Source organism: Pleurodeles waltl, chromosome 10, assembly GCF_031143425.1.
Source record: "Pleurodeles waltl isolate 20211129_DDA chromosome 10, aPleWal1.hap1.20221129, whole genome shotgun sequence".
Classification (NCBI taxonomy): Eukaryota; Metazoa; Chordata; class Amphibia; order Caudata; family Salamandridae; genus Pleurodeles; species Pleurodeles waltl.
The window spans coordinates 132913125-132936678 of record NC_090449.1 but is presented as its reverse complement, the minus strand read 5'-3'; the positions used below and the strand labels follow the sequence as shown (position 1 = coordinate 132936678).

General features: G+C 44.0%; 1 protein-coding gene across 2 annotated transcripts in view; it reads right to left on the bottom strand.

Annotated features, from left to right (window-relative positions):
• Positions 1 to 23554, bottom strand: part of LOC138261216 (cytochrome P450 3A21-like) — a 334418-nt gene that overhangs the window by 235476 nt on the left and 75388 nt on the right. For both annotated transcript variants that reach the window (XM_069209971.1, XM_069209970.1), the window contains exon 3: positions 9609 to 9661. In XM_069209971.1, the coding sequence (XP_069066072.1) occupies positions 9609 to 9661 (53 nt within the window). The remainder of the gene's footprint in view (positions 1 to 9608; positions 9662 to 23554) is intronic.

The following is a 23554-nucleotide window of genomic DNA, read 5'->3' as shown; positions in this document are numbered from 1 at the left end:
GTTAATGATGGTGTATGCCTATGACCTAAGAGACCTCTGGCAGGCTGGGGGTGCAGGAAAGAATGGAATAATCCTCAACAAAGTGAATGCTGGTGTGCACCTATGGCCCAAGAGACCTATAGCAGGCTGGGGTGCAGGCAATGGAAAAAGGGAATAATTCTTTAAAAGGTGTATATTGGTGTGCGCCTACGGCCTAAGAGACCTAAGGCATGCGTCTTGCTTGGGACTTTGAGAATTCCTTTGAGAGTTAAGGAGGTGAAGGGGAAAATGGAGAAAATTTATAAAATATTATATGTACACTGTACATACATACTACAAAGATCCTCAAGCACAATAAACAGGTAAAAATGTAAAATAATGAACAAAAAACAAAAAGGCATAGCCCTCTTCAATGTCCCTAGAAAATGACTCTGAAAGCTGGGAAAAAACGATTTAACACACTGGTCACATGTTCAAACACCAACAAGCAGAAAGGCTTGGACAACAAAGAACACATCCATGGCTATGGCATAAGCATACTGGCTGGGTACTCAAAATGGCCTCTGGCCACATGGTCAAACAACAAGCAAGGAGGCATGGCCAACAAAGAACACATGCAGGCCTGTGGCACAAGCACACAGGCTGACTACACAAAATGGACGCCAGCCACATGGTCAAACAACAAGCAAAGAGGCATGGACACAAAGTAAAGAACACATGCAGGCCTATGACTGCCCAAAATGGCCGTCAGCCACATGGGTGCGAGAAAAAAGACAAAATAGTGGCATATGGCAGACACACAAACTGTCACACACACACACTCACGCACACTCTGGCCAGACACAAAACACTACCATTAATTCAGCAATGCCAAAAATAATAATTACGTCAGCTATACGTTTTTACAACACACATCCTCCATCAAAATATATGACCCCACCAAAATATAATACACATTTTGCAGAAAAATAACAAAAGTGAAATACAAAAAACAATGTAGGATTTAATCCAATGCTATCCCTGGCCTAAATCATAGATGTTTTAAAGCAACATATACCACAGAAACACATGTTTCATATACCCAAAGGCTAGTGCTGGCTGAATGGCCTATGGGCAAACTAGGCCACATGGTAATTTAAATGAAATAGTGAAACAAGATGAATTGGCAACACTGAGTAGACATTGAATGCACATTCCTATAGTTTTATACAAATAATGTTTAGTTCGAGGTGCTCATACATTAAAGTACACCGTTGCCAGAATGTTCAAGCGGGGATTCCAAATGGAAGACCCATAATCTAGAGAAAAGAAAGAAATAATGGAGCACACAATATATTTAGGTATAGCGGTCAATTATAGCCTGTGAAAAAAATGATAAGTTCCCTTTTTTTTTCTCAAAAAACAATTTACATGAGTGGTGAGGGTGTAAGTTCTCCTATCATAGTATACATAACAATTTTTAAAACAAATTTTATTCAAAACAACACATATGATATAAAGTAAAAACAGAGCATAAACAATAATATAATGAAGATGCACCACAATTGCATCTGCCACTGAAAACACTGTATATTACAATTGAGATAGTCCAATTTAAAGAAGAAAGGGCCCAAAAGATGTATACTTCCGCCCATAAACTGAGGCTCCAGCCGACACGTGTTTCGTCCTGATATGGACTTTTTCAAGTATGATAAATTATAACACAGAACATTGTATTACTGAATGCATCCTTAAACTTTAAAGAACAATATTATACAATAAATAAATTTATAAAATAAGTACAAAGACATACCAAATATATAGAATGTATACTAACGATTCGAATTACATAAGGAGAACCAATACCAAATGACTATTTCAATCTATTACTTCTATAATACAAATATAATTGATAACTATTTACAACCATTTGAAACACCCATGTGCTCAGAGAGAGGAAAACTGTGAGTTACTACTTACAGTCTAAATAGCCAACATATATATTGCATTCTATGTAAACACTGGAAAATACTGCAGACTGATTGTACGCTTGCAGAGATAATACCCAAGAAGCCGAAAATGATCCACATGACAGGTTGGATCCTGGTGATTTGGGAATGGATAAGGATGTTTCAAAGCTCCTTCTTAGACCTCCCAGCCTTAGGGCGGTCTTTACACAACTTTTTGTCTGCCTGCCTCCCTCTATTTTTCTGTTCTCATTTTTGCTGGTTTTAGGACTCTGCACACTTTACCATTGCTAACCAGTGCTAAAGTGCTTAAACATGGTAATATTGGCTCCTACCCAACTGGCCTATTTCATTTACCTATAAGGCTCTGCTAAAGTGCACTATATGTGCCCATAGCTTGTAAATTAAATGTTACTAGTGGGCCTGCAGCACTGATTGTGTCATCCACGTAAGTAACCCCTTAACCATTTCTCAGGTTTGCCATTGCAGAGCCTCTGTATGCAGTTTCAGTGCCACTTCGACTTGCCATTTAAAACTACTTAGAAAGCCTTATAATCCCCCTTTACTACATATAAGTCACCCCTAAGGTAGACCATAGGCAGCCAATAGGACAAGGTGCTATGTAGGTAAAAGGCACGACATGTACTTGTAAGTTTTACATGTCCTGGTAGTAGAAAACTTCGAAAGTCGTTTTTCTCTACTGTGAAGCCTGCTCCGCTCATAGGTCAACAGTGGAAATCCCCTTCTATACTTTAAATGTGGTAATTTCTGATCTGAGGAGAGTAGCATTGTCACGTTTGGTATGGTTAGAATGGTAGTGAGCAATCCCGCTTACTGGCGAAGCTGGATTTAATATTACTATTTTAGAAATGCCACTTTTAGAAAGTAGGCATTTCTCTGCACTTACTGCTCTCTGTGCCTTACAGCCTGTCTCCAATCCATGTCTGGTCTGTGCTGGTTAACAGCTACCCATGTGCATTTCCCCCAGACATCCATAAACACAAGACATTTAGCTGCATCTGCATTCATCTGCATACTGATGGGTCTTCCTGGGCAGGAATGGTGGAGGGGCTCTCACTTACACCTCAAAGGCTAGGGGCCTGACCTCACACAAAGGAGTGATAACCCCTTGCAGATCTCCTGGTAAACAGGATTGCGTTGAAAGGAGAATGTGTGCACTTCAAAACCACTCTTTGCAGTCTCCTCAACTTCAAAGGCACATTTGGGTATATATACTAGGTCCGTGACCCCACCAAGTCAGACACTTATGGACCTACAAGTGTACTCTGTCGGAAGGACTGCTGTGCTGCCCAAAGGACTCATCTGGACTTCTTTTCTGGAAGGAATGCTCTACTGCTTGCTGCCCTGCTGCTCGACTGGAAGGACTTTGACTTTCCGCACAAGTGATCTCCAAAGGTGTAGACTGAGCTTGCATCCTGTTCAGAAGTCTCAGGCCCGTATTTATACTTTTTGATGCTAAACTGCGCTAACGCAGTTTAGCGTCAAAATTTTTTGCGCCGGCTAACGCCATTCTGAAGCGCCATGCGGGCGCCGTATTTATTGAATGGCGTTAGCCGGCGCAAGCAGACCGGCGCTGCCTGGTGTGCGTGGAAAAAAATCACGTACACCAGGCAGCGCCGGCGTTGGGAAAAATGGCGCTAGGGCGTCTTAAAAATGGTGCAAGTCAGGTTGACGCAAAAAATCGCCTCCATCCGATTTGCGCCATTTTTAACGACGCCCAGACGCCATTTACATGACTCCTGTCTTAGTAAAGACAGGAGTCATGCCCCTTGCCCAATGGCCATGCCCAGGGGACTTATGTCCCCTGGGCATGGTCATTGGGCATTGAGGCATGTAGGGGGGCACAAATCAGGCCCCCCTATGCCAAAAAAAATATTTTAAAAAAATATATATATACTTACCTGAACTTACCTGAATGTCCCTGGGGTGGGTCCCTCCAGCCTTGGGTGTCCTCCTGGGGTGGGCAAGGGTGGCGGGGGGGGTCCCTGGGGGCATGGGAGGGCAGCTGTGGGCTCATTTTGAGCCCACAGGTCCCTTAACGCCTGCCCTGACCCAGGCGCTAAAATCCGGCGCAAATGCGGGGTTTTTTGCCCCGCCCACTCCCGGGCGTCATTTTTGCCCGGGAGTATAAATACGACGCATTTGCGGCGCAGTCATTTTTTTAGACGGGAACGCCTACCTTGCATCTCATTAACGCAAGGAAGGCGTTCACGCAAAAAAATGACGCTCTTTACTCATACTTTGGCGCTAGACGCGTCTAACGCCAAAGTATAAATATGGCGTTAGTTTTGCGCCGAATTTGCGTCGAAAAAAACGACGCTAATTCGGCGCAAACGGAGTATAAATATGCCCCTCAGGGCCATCAAAGACTTCATTTTAGAGAAAAAATCCACCACATCGAAAAATCTGCACAATGCAGTCAAAAATTGACGTAGCCCCTTTCTCATGGCTGAAAAATCACTGCATTGCTTACTGGATTGACTGAACACGTGTTTCACCCTCCCAGCGCTTTTTGGATTTTCCACGCATCGTCCCTGCGCGTCAAAATATCCCCGCACTGCAGTAAGGAGTCAAGGCTGCACACCTGGAAATCAACGCATCACCTTTCCCGCAAGGAAAGAATCGATGCATCACCTCTGCTGCACCAGAAAAAAAAAACGGTAAACTTTGCACTTGCATAGCGCACTACTCACCCATTAGGGTATCCAGGTGCTGTACACATACCACTGTGGAACCCCTCCTGGCTTTTCCCTGTGAGGCACCCACTTGTGGACAGTCCCAGGGTGAAGCCAGGCATCCAAGTGCTATTGTGGAGTTTAAGCAAGCTATTGCCCAGAGTGGGACCCCTTAATTAGATTAGACACTGAGGCAAGAATTATCTGGTCCAAGGGATTTGAGCCCAAGACCCACCAATGTGGGAATTGAACCTTGGTCCCAGACCAGATCTCTGCATCAGGGTCTGCTGCCCTAACTATTGTGCCACACTTCTCAACTCAATGCATTGCTTTCTTTTCCAATGCATCACCTCCTCTTCGGCCCTCTCCGTCATTATTTTTGATGCATCCCAGGTACTGTGTTTACAAAAAGATACAACCACTGATTCTTATGGGTTAAGACCCATCTAAATGTTTATAAAATGATATCTTGACTTGTGCATATTGGATTTTTGACATTTTGGTCTTATTTTATTCATATAAATATTGTCTATCTACCTAAACTGGTGTGGAGTGTTTTTTGTGTTTTTTCCACTGTGTCACTTTAGGAGTTATTGTACAAATACTTTACACAACGCCTTCTAAGTTAAGCCTACCTGCTGTGTAAGAAGCTACCGGGGGGTGTACACAGGATAGTTTAGGGTGTGTTGTGACATACCCTGACTAGAACTGTGGTCCCTACTTGGACAAGGTGCATACTTCTGCCTGCTAGAGACCAATTTCTAACACCTTTTGTTATTTTAATTGATATTCTCACAGTTTGTTAAGCATATTCTTGCTAGTCTTGGAGAGGGACAGACCATTCTGCTCACCTTTCCTGCAAGTGTGAACCTTTATGTTAAACACGTATTCCTTTTTTTGAAGATGTCTATAGAAGTGCTTATTATGCTGACACCTTCCAAAGTCCCTAAGTAGGTACCCTGAATAGAGGATCCTCTAGTCGTCCTATATTTAGGTGAGGGAAGGGAAGATTGTTTATGGAGCACCTATTTAATGTGCTTTATTTCTGTTTTTTTGTAACTGTCACTATTCTGTATCTCATCTTATTACACCCAAACCTACTGAGTTATTTCAGCTTACCAACTATACTGCTGCATCGTTTGAAATTATTACGATTTTGCTTGAATTCTGGATTGATTGATAACATGAAATAAACCCCATTTAACTGCAACTAGTGATTCCTGGATCTCATCAGGGAGTCATGGCTCCACAAGTCTGAAATATATTGTTGATGCCTTCTCTCTTACGCCGCTTCAAGTCAACCAACAAAGGTTAATATGACAAATGGGGAAAAATCGTTAACATTTTTTTTAAAAGACTGAGATGTAAGTACCAGTGCGCTGTTACTATCCTATTTCTTGGGATGCTTGCATTGTTGCTGCACATGCTGTGAATGTATTTGGACACAGAACACACACAAAACATATCAAATGGCATTAGCTTTGTGTGTTTCTCTCAAACACATAAAACAGTAGTTCAGTCGGAAGCACAAGATTCTATTAAACAGACTAATTTCAGCAAAGGCAGCAGTGCACAACATGGAACGGAGGCAAAGGATGCAAGCGGGTGTTCAGGGTGAAATGTGAAACACAAGAAATCAGTGGGCACCTTGTATAAATGGGGGCACAGAGAAGAAGGGGCTCACAAGAGGCAATGAACTTGTAAGATACATACAAACCAAGTGACAGAGTATTTTGCCACAGAATGTGCTTCATGGTGGAATCAAGTTAGGCTGAGATCACCTTGGGCAATTTTCTACTCAGTGACACTGAATCTACTTGACATGACTAATTGGCTCTTCCAGCTGCAATTAGGCCTAGTTAATGGACTCACTGAGCTGGAGAAGCACCGGCATCCTGACTCTCTATGCTCATGTCACCAAAATGGTCTCACAACCAATTACCAATGGACAAGAGCTTCCCTAGCCAAACAATGACAACAGTCCCACCCAAAAAATCTATGTGCTGATACCACTGAAGAGGGTCCCACAACCAAATAACAACTAACAAGAGCTTCTGTAGCTGTTCAATGACAGTACCTGTCAGACCTCATTCAGGTGGAGGGGAGAGGGTCCATGGAAGACAGGTGATGCAATGGCTCTGCTATTTGGGCCAAGTACAACCCTTGACTCTCAGGGTAGAGAGGTCAAGCAATCCTGGGCTTCTCAGGAAGGAAGTGTGTGTTTGTGTATGTGTGTGTGCGAAGGGGGGTTAGAGCTCAGAACTCAACAATCAGGCAACAAATATAATGAAATTTTGTCCAGCCCAGTGCTAGTATTTTAAGTAATCAAGTAATCTATTCAAACAGCATCACTTAATATTACAAAGTGTAATTAGAGCTATGCAATACAGGATTAAAATCCTGTTCAAATCTAAGCGCTACATCCTTCTGTACTCACCCTGCTGATGGAGTTACCCATTGTTTGTGATCATAGAAGAAGGTGCTGGCTAGTCCCAAATGCAGTCACTCATTCACCCCAATGCACATATCAGCCTACAGCCCAGTTCACTTTTTATTCAGCGCAACGTAATCATGGAAATTTCTTAGCTTGTGTGGCAGCTTCAGCCCACTTCAGAGTCCCTACTACAAACTCATTTTTTAAGCCTCTCAGATACTTGCACGAAGTTGGAGACCTAGCGGATGCTGGACAGACACATGCAATGAACCCACTCTGGCACCAGATTTGGAGCTGTCGGGACCACTGGGCCGCCTTCATTGGGAAAGTGAAGACATTAAGTTTGTTGGTGTGGCTGCATCCTCTAGCAGCTTACTATTTTCAGCAGTTGTGACCTCCATAAGTAGAGGCCTGAGGTAAGCTCGCTCACAGGGGTGGCCTCTGAGCTGGTCTGAGCTTTGCGGATAACAGAACCAGTTTGGATTAATTATATTTTACATTTAATGTACAAGGTACTCTCCAAACACAGTCTTTGTGCAAAGTGATGGTACTCACTGGAAATAGCAATGGGATTGGCTTCACACAGAAATATGCAAACCATGGGCACATTTAAGTGCTAGCTCTCTGTCCCTGGCAGCCTTCACCTTTCTGAAGCAAGTCACAAAAGAACAGCCCCTGCCTAGAAGCATCCTCATCTTGAACAATAGAAACTGCAGTCTCACCTTTCATCCCCACCATATGGCAGACGGCAGTGAGCTAATTTTTTCCTAATAAGGTCCTCATTGAATTTATTAAAATACCCGTATCTCCATGACCCTCACTTCAGTGTCTGGAGCTCCACCCTCCAGGACCAGAAATATAGGCAGTACACTTTCACTGTCTCGAGAAGTTATCCTCACCCTCCATGCTGCAAAAGTATTGTACATACAAACACCTAACATACAGAAAGTCAATACAATTTTCTGAATTTCTCATGAAAGAGGAACATAGGGCAGAGGGTGAAGTAGACTGCCTTCTCACGGCAACAGAAAAACAATCAAAACAATCTGGTTACACTACAAATTCACAAAACATGGTATGATATCACTAATATTTTACACTATAAAGCCAGAGCAAGGACAGTAGGACCTTGCCTGATAAATGGCCGTATTTGATGTGGCTCCCTTTAGGTCACAGGACATGTCCTTGATCTCCCATTGTCCTGGACAGGCCTTGGCCTCTGGGCACATGCTAGATAAGTGTGATGCCCCCTGCAAAATAAAAGGCAAGATACCAGTTTCACATGTAGCCAGGCACTCAGAGCAGGTATACCTGCCTATATACCATGTAAGAGACATTTCCGTTCCACAGTTGCCCTCCCAAATCATTCCAGTCTCACCATACATTGTCAATGCTAGCAATGCCACATGTTTTCACCTATCAAATTGTTGTAACTAGGGGACAAAATATCTTAATTCCGGACGTTATTCAATCCTAATGCATGATTCAAGATTTTCCAACAGTTTTACAGCGTTGTTAATAATTATTCAATCACATATGAGAGTACTAAATAGACATGTATCTAAAGCAACGTCACAAGTATCTTTCTGAAAACCGTGGTGATTTTCACAACAGAAGAAAACATTGATTGCCTGACACTTTGCATTCAAGAGTATTATACTTTTCTTATATGTGCATTGCTGCTCATGTAGTCCTATAAACGGTCATTTCAAGATGGCTATTTAATTCTGAGAAATAGACCAGACCATCACAGGTTTATTAGTCTGTTTTCAAGAATATCAGTCATTGGCAACCCTGCATGACACACTCATTGAATGAAGGGGTGAAATGTGAAGCATCTATTAACTAGTATTCCCTCAGACTCACATTTCAACCCAGTGGTGTTGCTGCACCTCCAAAATGTAACAAGCATTTGCAATGCAATGGGTCTCGTGTTTTCTCGAGTAAGAGCTATTAGCGTTGTAAAGGCCTAACCGGACTTTTCTTGCCACATAAATTGAAAATGAAAAATAATACAGTTTCACATAAGCAACTGATTTAAAGTGCCACGCCATGAGCGTGAAGGAGCACACAAAAAGGAAACAGAAGTTCACTAGCAGTCAAACGTATCAGCAGTTATGCAACTATCTATGTAACAGGGTCGATGTCATGCAGAGCGCTCGACTACTGCCCAGCAAGATCGCACTGCGTATGAAATAAAAAGAAAAAGTATTCTAGAAACCATGCGGAAAACATGGAGCTTCTTATGTTTTCAGTACTTGGCCGGTGCGCTCAAGGAGGGCTAAACACCGGAAAAAACATGAAGTATGCATGCCTTCCACAAATGAAATTAAGCAATTTTTAAAAGGCAAGCCCACGAAACAACGAAACTGATGGACGTGCTGTGGGTGTAGTTAAAGGCCCACAGAGAGCAGGCTAGAGCACTTGCGCACTCGACCCTAAAAAGGGACAGAGAAAAAAAATATGTCATAGACCAATAACTAGGACACTATAGGAAACGAGGTGAATAGCAATTGTACTGACTAAAAGAATAAACAAAAAGTTTAAACTTACCCCCACATTTTCCCATATTTTTTAAAACACTTCATGTCAAATTCCAGCATACCCTAAAAAGGAAGACAAGTCAAAGTGGTTAATGTCGAAAGTGTAAGAAAAATAATACACAATAGCTACATTTGATTTAAATGATGTTGACCTTCAAAATGAAGAAAACACGTTGTCATATTTATTCCTCTTTCTCAGTCCGAAGGCCATTTTGATAGCCTTATCAGAGGAAATATATTAAAATTGTTAAATACGATATCAGGCCTAACCAATATTAAAGGGTAGAATTCCTGAAGGCCAAGATTGTCTCATAGGAAAAATACACTAGGGTTACTTACTCCTAGTACAACATTGCCTTTTGAGTCTTATGATTTTCTACACATTTCTGCGATATGGCCATAAAAACCTAACTTGAATGTGTTGTACCTTATCCAGCTTGTTTACAGACACCTTAAAATAATGCTATACCTAATAATGTGGATCAATTTTGCCACAACTCACTACAAGCGTGGTTAGAATAACTCTTCTATAGCAAACCAATTAAACACATCAATTATACCTGAGAGGCTATCAGTATTTTGGACAACGCAGTGAGGGATTAAGGTTGCGACACCTTGACCAGCTTCAATTGTACTGGTGGGGCTCTTGAATAAACGATTCATTACCCATACACAAGAAAAATATCATTGAATAAGAGACCTAACTCAAGTATGTCTTTCAAATCAAATATGTGCACATGAAATGTCGCAGACTTGTGTAGACATATGGCCAAATGAGAGGATGATATCTTCCTTCAACTTCCTTTAAAAGTATGATTTTGTGAGTCTGGAAAAATACAGGCACATCTCTGATATGACATTTGAAAGTTATACTGTCTTCGGCATCAGAGCTGTGCCCTCTCCCCATGAACGCCCTAAAGCTGGACTCCTACAGTGGTAAAGACCACTGGTGGTGCAGTGGCCCTGGTTTAGTTCCCGGATATAACAATTTCCTCCTTGTCCAGTGTAACGAACAACAAGATGTTATTTTTGATCTTTTCTTTTATTAAATGTTGGTCTCACTCCCACTAAAGAAACAAGTGATCCCCTTGCGTGTAAACTTATTATCTTCATACTATATATACCTTCTTACTGAGTTCACAGGGGATTTAATCCGTTTTTATTTGAGATTGAAGACTATGATGATAATTTCTAGGCCTGCAACAATCTATTTGGCTTCGTCCCTCTGTGTTTCATAAATCCAGGAGTAATTCCAGTGGCAAAGAGCTCTCTTTTGGGCTCATGAGTGTGCAGCCGAGATCACTGGAAAACAGATTCCTACTGGATTCAGGTCTTGACTTCACCCATATATCTCTCCGGTTCATGAACCTTCTTTGACTATACTTGTGTCTGTGGCTGGTTTACTGACCAAGTCAATGATTATTAATTCATCCATATGCTTGAAAGCAACCGTTTTCTTAAGCGTGTTGTTTTCCTCTTGAATGAAAGAGTCTGTAATAGTTAGAAATAAAGCCTGTTCTATTTGTGGCATTCAAACCATTGATGCCATAAAGAAGACTCAAGCTAATTTGAATAAAATTCTAAGCTGGTCCAACAATATAGAGGCAACTTTTACTAGGTCAGAGCTGTTGACAAGCTTTTAGTTTGGGAGCGTGTGTAACATTCTCTTTACTTGCTTGTTTAGTGACAGGCCCACCATTGGTAGCTCACCCCGAGTAATTTTACATTTTATTCCTCTCCTAAATCCTAGTTTAAAGGTGACTGCATTAAAAGTGAAAACCTCTTCTATTCGGCACTTTGTACCTTAAACACATTTGCCAGCACACAAAATACCCTAATGATTGCTAGAAAGATGTATGAAGCTGCTGTCGAATACACTAAAATAGGAGGAATCTGAATGGGTATCTCTTTTTAACATATGGAAGACAAATTCTATCAAAGCTTTTTGGAACATGGCTTCCAAGATGACTAAAAAAAAAATCCTCTCTGATCGTGCCATCAGTCAAAAAGAATGGCTTGCCCCAGTCAATGACACCCACCCAGTGGCAAAATAATTTCCTTGTGACCTGCTGGGATAGTCATCTACCTTATTCGCAGAGATTCAATTGTTGATAAGGTTTCTTTTTTTTTGTAAAATGTTGTAATCTTTATGTTTATTCATTTTATCATCAGATACAATCATGTTCATCTCAACACAAAGATTTTATTTGATCATGTGCAGGTCAGGTAGTACGAACAAATAAGGTGCTAATGAATAATTGTTGTTTCATTGATTTTAGTAATGCAGGGTTGACAGAGGAGACTTTAGACTGAGATGAAACCCCAAAACAGTAGATCCATGCTATTATATTTTACATAAAATCTACTCGATTCGACGTGGGTGCAAATACAAACGTGTAATTAATCTGAATATATAAATTGGATGTCAACCAGGACTGGTGTGAAGCAGGACTGCATCTTGCCCCTCAGACCTTAAACTATATGTTTAACTGATCTAGTTTCCCAGCTTCCGAAGCTAAATACCACCCCCTAACTAGGGCAGCACGAAATTTTGGCACATGCCAATGAACTTATATCAATGGATAAGACCCCTGTTGAGCTTCAGTGGATATTGGATTCTTGGATTTCATGTCCCAGTACTGTATGAAAAATGGCCTTAGAATCAATAGACCTAAAACTAAAATGACAACATTTGGTAGATCATCTGAGAGAATTACTTGGTCATTTAAAGAAAGAAGCCTGGAGACCATTCAAACTTATGATTAGTTGGCTATTGGCATGTCCTCTCATCCATCTTGGTCTAAGCAACTGGCTTCGTTAAATAATAAAACTCATAAATCCGATATTGGGGTTAATTTTTGTTTCAAAATACAACAGATTCTGACTCCATGGTTTTGAAAATTTGTAATGCCATCTTTCCCCCTGTTATTCATTATTGTTCTGGTTTATACAATGCTGAATATGGAATATCTTGAGGTAGATGATCCCAGGAGTATTTTAGAATTAGAGTGCTCCATGTGAAATTGTATGATTTGAATAGGGTTAAACAGTCAAAGTTAAAATGAGTGACTGGAAGACCCTTCTTTATTCAATTTATGCAGAGCTGGCATCATTTATTCTCTGTCTGATTCCTTTCTTGAGTGGTGCTTGAAAGGAGTCAACAATTAGCCATCTTTATTTATGATAAATTCACTCTGTAACTGAGTTAAATCTGACATGGCCATGTCAAAATATTGTGTAAACCGAGGTTAAACTTTAAATGAAGAAAATATCAAAGTTCCGAATTTCAATCGAAATCTATTCTCCTCCCTTAGGCTCTGATTACAAGTTAGGCGGTTAATTCTGTCCCATGTGTAAAGCTATTTTTATGCACAGGACGGAATAACAAGTTTGATTTTATTTAACATCTGATAACTATCAAATGCGTTAAAAAACTCAACATTCGTTAGATTTCAGCAGGTCAAACTTGCTGAAATTTAACAGAACTGTGCTGTGAACAGTACTTACCGTGCCACGGTGATTTTGGTGTGTTAACGTAAAAATCTGCAAGTTATTCCACAATAACTCACAATAGGTGCTATTTATCGCACCTGATAAATACAACCCCCAGGATATCGTTTTTGACCAGGTTTGATAAATAGCAACATTGCAGATATAAATTACACTGTGGCCTTTACATGCACCTCCCTGACCCCACAGAGGTAATTAACAGTACTGATATCCTAGAAATCGTGATACCAGGGTTTACAGTTTCTCTATAATTATCTTGAGTTAAGGCTGAAGGGGCCTAGAGTATGGTAACATTAATGACTGTTCTTGATCCAATGTATGCATCTGCCCCCCGGGCCCCTACATAGAATATTTAAAACCCCTTTTCACCTTTTACGTAATACAAACAATACGGTCTGTATATTTTTTATCTCTCAGAGGCCGTACTTGCCAGGATTGCACTTGTGTCATGCTATTTATCAGCAGGATGTCCTGAACTTTGGAGTCCTGGAACAAGGACAGTAATTGACCTGACTTGCAACATCCCATCTGATCTTGGTTACTTCCCAACTCGCTCACTTTCTTCCGATCATCTGTTGATTACATTTGTCACTGTTTTGTAGTGCAGACTGTAGTGTTATTATCTTGCACTTTCGTACACGTGTTTTAATGTTGTTTATTAATATATGGCACTACGCATTATGATGATTTCCTTATGGAATGAGCAATAAAGGAAGACATAATTTAAGTAAAACCGGCCACCTTCAGTTGTTGATTGCTGCATTTAGGTGTAAATAGGTGCTATTGTGTGACACTCTTTAGGGGCAGTGTAGAGAGCCACCCGGGCTCTCCTTTTGTTGGGACCAGGTTCTGCGCGTCCTGACGTAGGGCGGAACCGAGGTCTCGTAATAAAGTCGGGGCTGCGCTGACGCAGTTCCCCTTGAGACCCCAACCAGTGTGCATGTGTGTCTTGTTTGCATCCGCATCGATCACACTGCTCGTGCAATCTTACAATGGCGACGAGCGGGATCGATACTCCGCGTCGCACATGAGCAGCACTGAGCACGGAAGAGAAAAAAAAAGTGAAACCGTGACTGACTCCACAACCTCGCGCTGTGCCAGGAGAGCGCACAAGGACGCGTGACCAGGCGGAAACCCGACGGCGCATGGAAGAGGCGCGCTGCGCCCTACATCAAAAGGTGCGCCTCCTGTGAGAATTCCCCGGCTGTGCCCGGTGCCCTACAGAGCCCTGCCGTGGCCTGGACTGTGCGCGGCAGCGACAGAAAAGAAGGAAAGCCCTGCCGCGGGCTGGACGGTGCGCAGCAGTCGAGGAGAAAAGGGAAAGCCCTGCCGCGGCCTGGACGGCGCACGGCAGTAAAAAAAAAAAAAAAGAGGAGGAATCTTACCTCCGGCGCTTGCTTCGAAGCAGCGCTTTCATTGGGAGGCCGGCAACATCAAGTGGGGGCTGTGCGCGTCTGCACACTCACGTGCACGCCCCGTTGCTAAGCAACGCAACGCTCAGGCTGTGTTCCCCTGGGAGGGGAACGCAGCAGAAGAGTCAGAGGGGTGGGAGCCCCGTAGAAGCAAGGAGGAAGGGCAGGGAGCCCTGAGGGACGGTGCAGAGGAGAGGAAGAAAAAAAAAAAACAATATAGAATAAAAATAAAACACAACATAAAGGAGCAGCAAGAAGAAGGGCAGAGGCCCCAAGAAAAGGAAAAGCCCCAAGAAAAGAAAAGAAAAAGAAAAAAGTAAAAATGAACCCAAGGAAAAAAAAAGAGGGAGGACTGAAGTAGGAGTACAAAAAAAATAAAAAAATAAAAAAACACTCCCTGGAAAAATAAAAGGAAGATAACACTTGATAGAAACCATAACAGCAAAGCGCCTACATAACTAGGGACATCATGAGCGCTCCACCACAAGAAAACCCCGAACTGCCCGTGCAAGCAGGCGCAAGTGCTCACTCCTCAGTCACTGCGCTGCCCCCGTTCAGCCAACTGGTTGATCCGGCCACCGCGTTCCCAAGATGGTGTCTGTGGTTAAACCGATTAGAAAATTACTTTTGTGCCACTCGTGAGACAGATGGGGCCGTGCGCTGATCTCTCATGTTGCTCATGGGGGGAGACGAACTGCAAGAGCTGTTTGATGCACTCCCAAACACAGGTGATAAGGCGGATTTCAACGCGGCAGTGGAAGCCCAGAACAAGCATTATGACCCACAGCTGAACTCAGACTTTGAACTTTTCAAACTTCGGCAGGCTCAGCAAACGGATGCTGAGTCAATGGACATGTTCTTTGCACGACTGAGAAAGCTAGCAAGCTCGTGCGTAGGCCTCAATCAACAGGAAGAGATTAGGGCACAGATCATTCAAGGATGCCGGTCGAACGCACTAAGGAAACTCATCCTACGCCAGCAAGGCATGCCCCTTGACGACATCCTAGTTTTGGCACGGTCGCACGAACTATCAGCGGTGCGCGCGGATGCCATGGCGGGAGTAAGAGGACAATCACTGGCTGCTGCGTCAAATATGCATCCAGTCCAGGTGAAAGAAGAGCAGGTAGATGTCATCCAAACTCGTCAACCACCAGGACGAAAGGTGAACTCCGGCAGACAAAATGCACGCACCTGCCGAAGCTGTGGGTATGATCACAAACCATCAATAGTGTGCCCAGCGAAAGGGAAAACATGTATCAAATGCGGCAAAGATAACCACTTTGCGAAAGTATGCCGGTCTGGCCAAGGATGGCAAGGGAACCAGAAAGGAAGGGACACCAAAGTCAGAAGTGTGACTAAAGAAGCTGATGATTCTGGTGACACCACCACTCAGAAGACCCCAGTCTTCGAAGAGGACGAAGATGAAGACATCTTTGTGATCTCGTTCACCGGTGGGAGGCAACAGAAAAAACAACCTCCACCCATGAGCAATGTCCAGATCAACGGCAGGTCGGCAACAGTACTCATAGATACTGGAGCGTCAGTAAATGTGATGGATGAGACTCTGTTCAGGTAGCTGACCCCAGCACCATCGCTTACCCCAACTACCACTAGAATTTACAACTATGGGGGCAGGAAACCGCTGCATCTGAGGGGCACGGTGGAGTTATTGGTGTCCAGCGGGCAGACATCGACACTGGCAAGATTCTACGTGGTGGCTGGAGATCGAGGTACGCTGTTGGGCTGTCACACCGCGGAAGAGCTTGAATTAGTATTCTTCGCTAGACAAGTGTATGACTCCCACGCTGAACATTTCATGAATGAGTTTCCGCAGCTCTTTGAAGGCCTGGGGCGACTCAAAGGTAAAAGGGTCAAGCTCCACATAGATCATAGAGTTACGCCCGTTGCCCTCAGACACAGACGCGTTCCGTTTCACCTACGATCAGCCGTGGAGAAGGAACTACAGTTGCTTGAAGATCAGGGTATGATTAAGAAGGTAGACGGGCCCACACCGTGGGTGCCGCCATTGGTGATAGCACTGAAACCTAAGCAACCTGGCGCTATCCGTTTGTGTGTCGATATGCGCTTACCCAATAAGGCTATTAAAAGAGAGCGGCACATAACGCCTACGATGGATGATATCATAGCGGATCTGAATGGTGCACAGTGGTTCTCGAAATTAGATCTCAATGCTGGGTATCATCAACTGGAGCCTGACAGTAGAAACATCACTACTTTTTGGACGCATGTGGGACTTTGGCGATACAAGAGACTAAGCTTCAGGGTATCCTCGGCTGCTGAAGTATTCCTGATTAGGGAGACGCTCTCAGGACTACAGGGGGTAATCAATTTGAGTGATGACATCCTCATCTACTCCAAAACCAGAGAAGAACACCATCGACACCTAAGGGCTACACTGCAGAGGTTATCGGAGGCTGGGTTAACACTCCACAAGAAAAAGTGTGCATTTTATTAGACATCAGTAGAGTTTTTTGGCTATGTGTTTTCAAAGGATGGTCTACAAGTGGACCCTCGAAAAGCGGATGCTATACGTCAAGCCCCAGTTCCGAAAAACACCACAGAAGTGAGAAGCTTCCTAGGTATGGCAACCTATTGTGGAAGGTTTATCCCACAGCTGGCGACCATGGCAGAACCTCTCAGACAGCTCACGAAAACTGGGCATCAGTGGGAATGGAGCCCGATGGCAGACAAGGCGTTTGCCGACATCAAGACTGCTTTACTGGACAAGTCAACGATGGCGTACTTTAACCCTCGCCGACGAACGGAGGTGGTGGTAGATGCAAGTCCAGTGGGGTTGGGTGCTGTTCTTCTCCAGGAGCAGAACCCGCAGGAGTGGGTTCCGGTTGCGTATGCCAGCAGAGCATTGTCATCGTTCGAAACACGATACGCCCAAATAGAACGAGAGGCCTTGGTGATTCGGTGGGCGTGCAAACATTTTCACCTGTATCTATATGGCCAAGAATCTCAGGTGGTGACCGATCACAAGCCTTTAGTCGCACTGTTTGCAGGTTGTTCTCGCCTGGCACCCCGCGGATAGAACGATGGACTATTCTGCTGCAACCGTACCGGTTTACTGTCGTCTATCGGCCGGGAGTGAACAACCTGGCAGATTATTTGTCTCGTCACCCGTCGCTAACCACGCCCGATGACTCTCAAGAGAAAGATGAAGAGAACACGGAAATATTTGTCAACATGGTGGTGAAGTCGGCATGCCCTAATGCCCTGAGTGTAGGCGACATTGTGGACGCCACCAAGGTGGATTCGAAGCTCAACCAGGTCAAAGAAGCACTTGATCACAGGAAATGGAAGCTCTTCCTGGAAAAGACTAACATGGCCAATCATGAATGTAAAGCAGTAATGCAAGGGATGTGGAGGGTGCGAGATGAATTATCTACGGATGGGCAAGGACTGATCCTGCGAGGAAGGAGAATTGTGCTGCCTCAGAGTTTATGGGCCAAAGTAGTGGAGCTAGCACATCAAGGCCATCAAGGCGCTGCAAAGACTAAAGCAAGATTGCTGGCCAAGGTGTGGTTCCCTGGCATGGACAGTCAGGTGGACGAATTGGTGGGAAAGTGCCATTCCTGTGTAATCACATCAGGGGTACCACCCTGCTGTCCCGTGGTCACTGAGCCGCCTAGTGTGAAGCCATGGACAAAAGTGAGCATGGACTTTGGGAGCTTCCCGGATGGGCGGCTGACTGTTGTCCTCATTGACTCTTGCACCAAGTTCCCCGTTGTTGACGTCGTATCTTCCACGGCGTTTGAGAATGTGAGGCCGGTGCTTCAGAAAACATTTGCCATGTTTGGCCTTCCTGATGAAGTTAGAACAGACAATGGCCCGCCCTTCCAGGGACAGGAGTTTCGGTCTTACCGTGAAGGTTTGGCTATACGTCATCGCAGGGTCATGCCCTATTGGCCACAGGCTAATGGGGATGTAGAAAGGTTTATGCGAACTCTAAACCGTGCCCTCAGAATAGAAGTTGATCAAAGAGAAGACAGTGAGAAATGTCTACAAGATTTTTTGAGTGCTTATTGCCATACCCCTCATAGCACTACAGGGTGTGCCCCGGCCACCCTGATGTTTAAGGTTCCACTGCGGGATTACATCCCGTCTGGTCCTCAGTGGACACTACCAGAGCTGGATGTTGAAGCCACTCAGCAGCGCAGAGAACACACTAATTGGAAAGCCACTGAACGGAGGCGATGTCGATACAGGGGTTTGCAGGAAGGAGATGTGGTGGTAGTGAAGAATCGCCGGCCAGGTGGAAAATTCCAAACTCCATTTGAGCCTGAACTGTGGCAGGTTGTCAGTGTCTGGGGTACCATGATAACAGCCGCTCGAGGCCGGCAGAGAGTAACCAGGAACGTATCACACTTCAGAAAGGCAGGGGTTGCGATCACATCAAAGGAGGAGGCAGAGATTGATGACTTGTTGGTTGAATCACCGGCTGAGGAGGTGCAGGCCGAGGGGGCTCAGGTAGCGGCGCCCCGTGTACAACACTCTCCGGTTGAAAGCGTCAGCCGGGGACAGTCACTTCCCAGGGGTGGATACTAACATCTACGCCCCAACCCGGTGCTGAACAGCCAGCTTCAAGACTTTGTTTGTACCCTGGATCCCTAAGGAGCGACGTCAGATCATCCCTGCCTGCTTACCAGAGGGGTGTTATCCCTGGGACTGTGTATCCTTTCATCTGTTCTGTTATTAGTCCGTTTCCATTTCATTTTTGTGTTTCTAGTTTTCTTGCATCTTTTCTTTCTCTTCTGCGTGAAGTAAAACATGGGAGGGATGTAGAGAGCCACCCGGGCTCTCCTTTTGTTGGGACCAGGTTCTGCGCGTCCTGACGTAGGGCGGAACCAAGGTCTCGTAATAAAGGCGGGGCTGCGCTGATGCAGTTCCCCTTGAGACCCCAACCAGTGTGCACATGTGTCTTGTTTGCGTCCGCATCGATCGCACTGCTCGTGCAATCTTACAGGCAGTATAAATGTCTCCATTTGATGGTCCGGAGAAGGAATATTATCAAAATATTTACATATTTAGATGTAGAAACAATGAGTCCTTCGTTTTCACAATAAAATATTGTTTCATTATTTGTGCTATACCCGGGACAGCTCTGTTAGAGCAGCACTCAAGAGGACCCCCGGCGTACATACTAATTTATTTCTCTTTATTCTCTTGTTAATATCTTATGTCTTATGTCGCACAGTGCCTTTTAGCGTGCCACTCACACATGTAGCGTATGGTGCCAGGGGCTTAAGGGCGAACCGAATCAAACACTGACTAAAATGCTCAACCAACTGCTCCCCTGCTCTGCTCGGTCTCTCTCTCCCTCTCTCAACATCCATCCTTTATCTCCCCTCTCTGATCTCTCATTCCATCCCTCTCCTCCCTCCCTTTCTGTCTCTCTCGAAGACTGCTTTGCCTGCAACAATTAATCTTGGAGAGCTGTGGAAATTGAAGTGGAGCTGTGGGAAGAGACCAGGTGCAGCGCTGGGCTTTCATAATCGGCCTCTAACCGCTCTAGCCCTCCCGGGAAACCCCCAATTGAATAAAAGGCCAGTCCAGCCCTGTGTGCTACGATTCTTCAGGGCTAGTTCTTATAGGAAGGATGTGCTTGAAAGGCCCAAGTGTGTATTCAGAATAAAAGCAAATCCAAAGACTATTTTAAAAAATATATTTGATATGAAGAATAAAAGAGGCACACCTTTTTTTTACATGTCTCCTTCTGATTCCAAAAGTAAAAAAGCATTGGCAAAACCAATAGGTCTCACCTATGCAAGAGCTATTGGCTTTGGCAATGTGTTTTAGCCATGTTGTACACCAGTGTGGCTAAATGTTAGTGGCAAGGACTGTTGTAGAACAGAGTAGTGTGTCATAGAGTGGAATAAGGAGAGCAGAGTTCAGTGGTTTAGCGGTGGATAGTGTCGTAGAGTGCAGTGGCATAGAGAGAGTTGTGAAGTGGAGTGGGGTGGATTCGGGTGGAGTGGGTTGGATTGGATTAAGGTAGAATCAGGTGAATTGTGGTTGGGTAGGGTGGATTGGATTAGAGTGGGGTGGGTTTGATTTGGGTGGGTTGGATTGGAGTGGGCAGCTTTTTTGGGTGGTCTGGAATGGATTGGAGTGGAATGGACTGTGGTGAACTGGATTGGAGTGGGGTGGATTGGATTTGGTGGATTGAATGGAGTGGGGTTACGTGTGGTAGAATGGAGTGGGGTGGATTGGGTTGGAGTGGGTTGGAGTGGGGTGGGTGGATTTGAATGGAGTGGGGTGGATTGGAAAGGAGTGGGATGGATTGGAGAGGGGTGGATTAGATTTAGGCAAAATGAAAGAAAGTTAACTATAGAAAATAAAAACTTGAAATTGTGTTTGTCCTGCTGGGCCCATTTTTGCCACTCACACTGATCTTCAAAAATAATTTGTGGACTGACCTTGAAAATGCTGAATCAGCTACATGGCTTGCCAATAATGCTGGCATGCAGATAAAAGTGAGTTCACTTTTCCTGAACCCAGGGTTAAGTACAGTTCTGTTCTCTCTATGTACTTTATACATGGGTTCATGATGTCAAATCTGTTGCCTTCTGTTTGCAGGCCACTATAAGTTTAAAAGAACAAAATAGTACCTCAATCACAACTGGACAACGAAAGATTAAATTTAATCTATTAGTGCTTGGTCCCTGCTCCACAGAAGGGAACAGAAATGATTCTTAGCCTGCAATGACCAATTACTAGGCTAAGAAGAATGCCACTTAAGCCAACAAATGGTAATCAACGGATGGGCTCGAAGTACGTTTTGTACGCATTTGCGTCTTGCATTCGAGACACATGCACTAGCGCATGCTGTCGCTGGTTTGACCCTAAAAAGTGTGTGTTACCATGAACGTACACATGTATGCTTATTTCTGCTGAATGCAATAGTGCTGCAGGGAACATAAAATAAGTCTACTTACGCACGCGTATTGTAATTCACACTATTTTGCTCCCGGAATTACGAGGGATGATTCAATAAAATACTGTTCTTGAGCTTTCAAGCAGAACAAAATCATTACTTGTTGGCTAGCAGCATTTTCAATCAGCTCTGGTGAATATGTACACTTATCTTTCATAAGAAACCTACTTATTTAGCCAGGTATTTGGTGTCACTTTTGTATCAATCTGGTTTAAAATGAAAAAACATTAGAGATAATACAGCTACAAAATGTGACACATCAATTGCTCTTTCTTGCCACTTGTGGTCCACTCTGCTACAAATTTAGACTCCCCTGCCTCAATAATTCCAGTGGCACTGCCTACATTATGTTTAAAGCCTTTTCCATAAAAGAAAGGTCAGCAAGGGGGGAATGGTTGCCACTCCAGTAATAGGTCACAAACATCTGATACTGACACATAAGACTAAGGCCCTTAATTGTGAAACGTTTGCACAGCCTTTGCATAATTTTTTTAATGCAAAAGCGGCGCAAACTTAACTCCATATTTACATTTTGACGGTAGACCCGTCTAGCGTCAAAATATCAGAGTTAGAGTCATCTTTTAGGAGCGCCAACCCACTTTGCGTCATTTTGCGACAATGATATGCAAGGTAGGCCTTCCCTTCCAAAAAATGACGCTAGCCCTCTAGTGCCAGATTTACCTCCTTGCTTAAAAATGATGCACACTAAGGAAGCAAATCCAAAATATGACACAAAGGCCGATTTGTGTTAAATTTTAACACCTGGTCAGACCAGGCTTTAAAAAGAGGCCCACACACCAACTCTGAAAGAAAACACACTGGGGAAGATGTAAGGAAAGAGGTGCTGCACCCAGTGCAGGGCCACTTTCCTTGCACCCCTTAGAGCCCCCCCTACCGCCACCATGTATGCACTGTATTTATAATACAGCACACCATGGCGCAGGCTAGGGGGCAATAACGTAATTTTTGTTTTACGCTATTGATGTACTCTGCAGGAGTTGAGCAAAAAATTTGGAGTTACTCCTGCAGAGTACATAGGGGCCCATTATAAATAATGGTATGCCCACTTTTAATGCCTGTTCTGAGCAGGCGTTAAAAGTGCCGAAAACTCTCCTAGATTTCCTTGCGCCATTTTTTCAACCCCTCTAACAGGGGAATGCCCCCCTTGCATGCATTATGCCTGGAGCAGGCATAATGTAGCACAGAGGGTTACAAAGTGGGCAATGCATGCATTGCACCACTTTGTAAATAAGGCACAAGGAAAATGCCACTTTAGCACCCTCTTAACGTAAGAAAAATGGCGCTATGAAGGTGCTAAGGTGGCACTAGGGGCTCTTAAAAATGCCCCACAGAAGGAACATTTGCAACCTCCAGGACAACATGGAAGTGCTACTGCTCTAGCTTGGCAGGCACTGCAGACATTAGTGATGACAACAGGTTCCTCCACCACCACCGTAGCCACCGCAGTAGCTACAAACACCACCACAGCAGCCACAAAGGCAGCACAGAAGGCAGGAGAGGATCTTTTAAGAGCGTACAACCATCCTAGGCTCAGTTGACAAGGGGGCACATTTAAGAGCCCCTAGCGCCACCGGAGCATCACTTTTTGTGATGCTCCGGTGGCGCTAAGCACTACTCCATATTTACAAGGTGGTGTAACATCACTTTTTGGTTGCGTTATGCCTCCTTGTAAAGATGCGCCCCTCTGATGCAGTTTTCTGCGTAGGAGGAGCCTGCAAGAAGTGTTTCGGTGGGCATTCCACCACAACACCCATTGCTTTATGATGTTTCCTCAGATTTATGTGTTGTCGTAAACCTGAGGCAGCTCCAAAAACTAACGCAACCCCGGGAGTGGTGTTAGCATGGAAAAACAAGGAAGAATGTTTTTATTCCTCCTCTTTTTTTGATTTTTCATAGAAGAAGTAAAATGCCATATACAATTGTTTACGTGCAGGAAGGGACATCATTCAAATTATGCTTTGGCACTTCTATGTGTGCCGCATTTTTCAGCATACACAGAAGTGACAAATCAGCATTATAGTTGGTAATGCGCAGGAAGGGACTCCTTCC